Below are 3,527 nucleotides of genomic sequence, written 5' to 3'. Positions count from 1 at the left end.
TTAAATACTTTACGTTGTGTAATCAACATCCATGTATGATCTCTGAGGTTTGACACCTATCGTATTTTCATGTGGCATTCTCTTTCCAGAATTTTCACAATGTCAGTTCTAGTTAATCTAGTAAACACTGCAACAAGCTGCTCGACTGTTCTTTGGAGAGGCTTCCATACCAGTCCTGCTTGTCACCGTCTTCAAAAACTTTCCCGTTTACGTGTGGTCGACAACAGTGAGCTCGGAAAGCAAGCTATGTTAGAAGGAAAACCCCCTAGAATTATCCAGGTTTACAACAAAAATGGAATTGGCACTACTGGTAAGGATCTCACTCACAAGTTTTTGCAACGTGTGTCTAAAATTTTAGTTCATCACATTTAAATAATCCTTCTTATCTGATTTATCAGGAGATATTGTGCTCTGTGCAATTAAAGGCTTAAAGAAGAAAGGGGTAATTGTTGGTGTCAAAGCTCAGCAACCGGTGCTTTTACCAAGGACAGACTCGAACAATGTAGTTTTAATTGAGGATAACGGTACCCCTCTTGGTACTCGTATTGTTGTACCCGTTCCGAGTTGTCTACGGACAATACTGAAAAAGAAGACCCATGCGAAGGGAGCAGATTACACTAAAGTACTAAGTATTGCTACTAGGTTTGTGTAGCTTTTGTTCAATGTTTACTTTTTCTGTAATAATAGTGTTAATAAATTGTTATCTTTCAAACCATGTGTATTTTTTGTTGGTGCGTTTTACCACTAACAACATTATTGTTTATTAAATTACATAGATTCAGAATAAGTTTGTGTACTTTTACCTGTGTCAGATTATGTGTTCTCTGAGATCTTTAGAAGTGAAGTGTTGTGCTGTGCTTAATTGTACACTGGAAAGATTAAGGTGCTAAGTTGCACTTGAAAGAGGCACCAATTTCAAGCAATTATCGGGCCTTTTCGAAAGCATTAGACTCAAAGTTTCTGTAGCACTTTTGCAAAGGTGCGACCGTGCCCCGTAGGTTTTTGCACGTAATCTCGAGTGAAGCCGTCTGTGAGTAGGATGGGTTGCCTACCCGGCTGTTCGCGGCGGTACGAGGTTGCGGATCAGTTTTCCTGTTTATGTTGTTCCTCGGCATGCGCTGTGCAGCCTTTTAGTCACCCTGAAGGGCCATGATATTGAATGGTCTTATCGCCGGCCGGGCCGACTCGTCGCCATAGTCTTCGAGTGCCGTTTATCTACGTAGAGACTGCCCCTTGGATCGTAAAAGTACTTAAGGTGCACCATGAGAAGGTTTCAGCGATTTGCTCTAGCAAGTCTCGCAAGGATCGTGCTTGTGCCAACTCGGTGACTGACGCACCTTTTCCAACGCCTCGATCCTCCGCCATGACTCAGTGGACCCTATGGCTAGCGATGGCCCTTGTGGCCTTCGGGACGTCTGGGGCGACTAAGGTAGGCCTAGGACGACGGCAGACAGCTGTGGGTCACGACGAGAGAGGGTGCGGTTTGATTGAGAACGCATTTCCAGTTGCGCGCCGAGGCGGGGCAGGTGGGTGTGGAGGGTGTCGTCGACAACATCCTGGGGATGATGCACCGGGAGCTGGAACGCGTGGGCCTCGGCACCGCTGAGCTCCCCGACGTCGCGGGCACCGAGAACGGCCTGACCCTCGAGGCCACCGAGGGCATGATGAAGGGCCTGTTCTCCCTGGGCAGGTCGGGGGCCGCCGTCGTGGACCACGCCGCCGACCACGTCGTCCTCAACACGACGCTCAACCTCAGCACGCTGGAAATGAGGTGCGTTCCTGGACCGAAGGTCTTCTGCTTCCACCTGCGTGCGGGGCGTATCACTCTGCTTGGTCGTTTAGGCCCCACCCATTCTTTTACGTCGTTTATAATGTTGCGATTGTTTTTGTGACGCGGGGGAGCCCCCTCGCTGCTGCGGTGGGCCGGGTGGCGGGCGCCAGGCCGGCCAGCGTCGGCTGTTTGTTCGGAAAACTACTACTGCTGGGACACTCGGGGGACGGGCAGCCGCGTGGAAGGGGACCAGGCGCCGCGCCTCGCGTGGGAAACTTGTTGCCTCGTAATTAAGAAATAGGAAGATGGAACGATTATTTCTGGTCTCATATGCGACGGCGACGAACCTCGCCGCTCCACCCTCCCCGACGACGACTCCCGAAAACAAACCGAAGATCGCCCGATTTGTAATTGCGTTTTGCAAAAACATTTTAGCCGGCCAATTCCGACTCGGAAGGCGGGCGCTTCTAGGTCCAGCCTAGGACCTGTTTTGTTTGCGTTGGTCAGTTCTTCCTGAGTCACGCACGTCACACATCCCACTTAGGACTTATCTCATAGCAACGCATTCTTTTCGCAGTTACAAAGTCCACGCCAAGTACCTCTTCTTTTCGCTCACGAGTGACGTGGGCGCCACTATCGACAAGAACTCCATAACGTTGTCGGTGGGCATGGACTATAGCAGCCCTGCGTGCCTCTTCGGGGTGCAGAGCGTGTCCGTGGACGTCCTGGACGGCATCCAGTGGAAGACGACCGGTTTCAACACCATCAACAAGCTGGTGTCGACCGTGCTCAACATCCTGGTGCCGCCGGCCAAGGTGAAGGGCTGGATCAACGACGCGCTCAACCAGGCCATCAACGACTTCAAGGTGCCCTGCCTCTCTCTCATCCCCGGCATCGGCAATGGCACATACCGCTGTTAACGACAATAAACACCAGTCTTCTAAAATGCTGCGATTATTTCTGATCCTGCATGGTAGCTCATGCTCATGCCCCAGTCAGACCCAAACATTTTTTTTACCGGGTAGTGGCTTTCTTTCCCCGGAAAGTACAGTCTTAAGGTCCTTGAAGTCCTCACTTCGCGAAGCATCGCTTCCTCTATCGCTTCCGATAGCGCCTGCCAAGTGTCGGATAGGCCGACCCGCCGAGCAGCTGTGTGAAGACGGCGGCCAGCCTTTGGCCCGCCGGGAGCCCCCCGAGTGCAGAAGCATCGGGCGGGCAAGGCGTTTGTCACCGAGTGTCGCGCAACTTTACCGATAACCTCAGGGTGTTAACGATGTTGGCACCGGGTGTATCAGAGTGAACGCTCTGCAGCTTTGGGGGGTTGCCACTGCCGGACCGAAAACCTGTGCGTCAACACTGACGTGGGTATTACTGTTACTCTTACTGTTATACCGCTTGTCTCTATTGCAAAGCACGCACGGCGCTCCGGCGCTGGCGAAACCACGCAACTCCGCGGAGCCTCCGTCAAAGCACGCACAGCGGTCCGGCGCTGGCGAAACCACGCAACTCGATTTTTGGGGTGATTTTTGAGACCTATACCGTTGGAAAGAGGATGATTCCTTCTTCCAGAATATATAGTTATCTCAGATTTTTTGAAAAACATCGATACGTGGTTTCGCCAGCGCCTAAGAACATTGCGTGGTTTCGCCAGCGCCGGACCGCTGTGCGTGCTTTGACAGAGGCTCCGTGGAGTTGCGTGCTTTGCAATAGGGACAAGCGAAACATCGCCAAGTACAATCGCAACATGAAATTTGTT

At 51.5% G+C, this 3,527-nt stretch overlaps 2 protein-coding genes across 2 annotated transcripts; both read left to right on the top strand.

The window, feature by feature from the left end:
- The first annotated feature begins 62 nt into the window (after positions 1–62).
- On the top strand, positions 63–712 carry LOC113205494 (39S ribosomal protein L14, mitochondrial). The gene is made up of 2 exons (XM_052275664.1): positions 63–310; positions 399–712. The coding sequence occupies exons 1-2, from the start codon at positions 70–72 to the stop codon at positions 650–652; spliced, it is 495 nt and encodes a 164-aa protein (XP_052131624.1). The 5' UTR covers positions 63–69; the 3' UTR covers positions 653–712.
- A 547-nt stretch (positions 713–1,259) lies between these two features.
- On the top strand, positions 1,260–2,717 carry LOC113205493 (uncharacterized). Its single transcript, XM_026421148.2, has 3 exons — positions 1,260–1,429; positions 1,506–1,771; positions 2,349–2,717. The coding sequence occupies exons 1-3, from the start codon at positions 1,364–1,366 to the stop codon at positions 2,689–2,691; spliced, it is 675 nt and encodes a 224-aa protein (XP_026276933.2). The 5' UTR covers positions 1,260–1,363; the 3' UTR covers positions 2,692–2,717.
- The last annotated feature ends 810 nt before the right edge of the window (positions 2,718–3,527 follow it).

This window comes from Frankliniella occidentalis, unplaced genomic scaffold (assembly GCF_000697945.3).
Source record: "Frankliniella occidentalis isolate FOCC.00 unplaced genomic scaffold, Focc_3.1 Scaffold747, whole genome shotgun sequence".
Lineage (NCBI taxonomy): Eukaryota > Metazoa > Arthropoda > Insecta > Thysanoptera > Thripidae > Frankliniella > Frankliniella occidentalis.
The sequence above is the reverse complement of the archived record's forward strand: the minus strand, read 5'-3'. Positions and strand labels throughout refer to the sequence as shown.

Excerpts from the sequence above, each read along its gene's own strand:
- LOC113205494 (XM_052275664.1), top strand. The coding sequence starts at position 70 with ATGTGGCATTCTCTTTCCAGAATTTTCACAATGTCAGTTCTAGTTAAT. Across the intron at positions 311-398 it reads AAATGGAATTGGCACTACTG|GAGATATTGTGCTCTGTGCA; the intron begins GTAAGGATCTCA and ends CTGATTTATCAG.
- LOC113205493 (XM_026421148.2), top strand. The coding sequence starts at position 1,364 with ATGACTCAGTGGACCCTATGGCTAGCGATGGCCCTTGTGGCCTTCGGG. Across the intron at positions 1,430-1,505 it reads GGACGTCTGGGGCGACTAAG|TTGCGCGCCGAGGCGGGGCA; the intron begins GTAGGCCTAGGA and ends ACGCATTTCCAG. Across the intron at positions 1,772-2,348 it reads CTCAGCACGCTGGAAATGAG|TTACAAAGTCCACGCCAAGT; the intron begins GTGCGTTCCTGG and ends TTCTTTTCGCAG.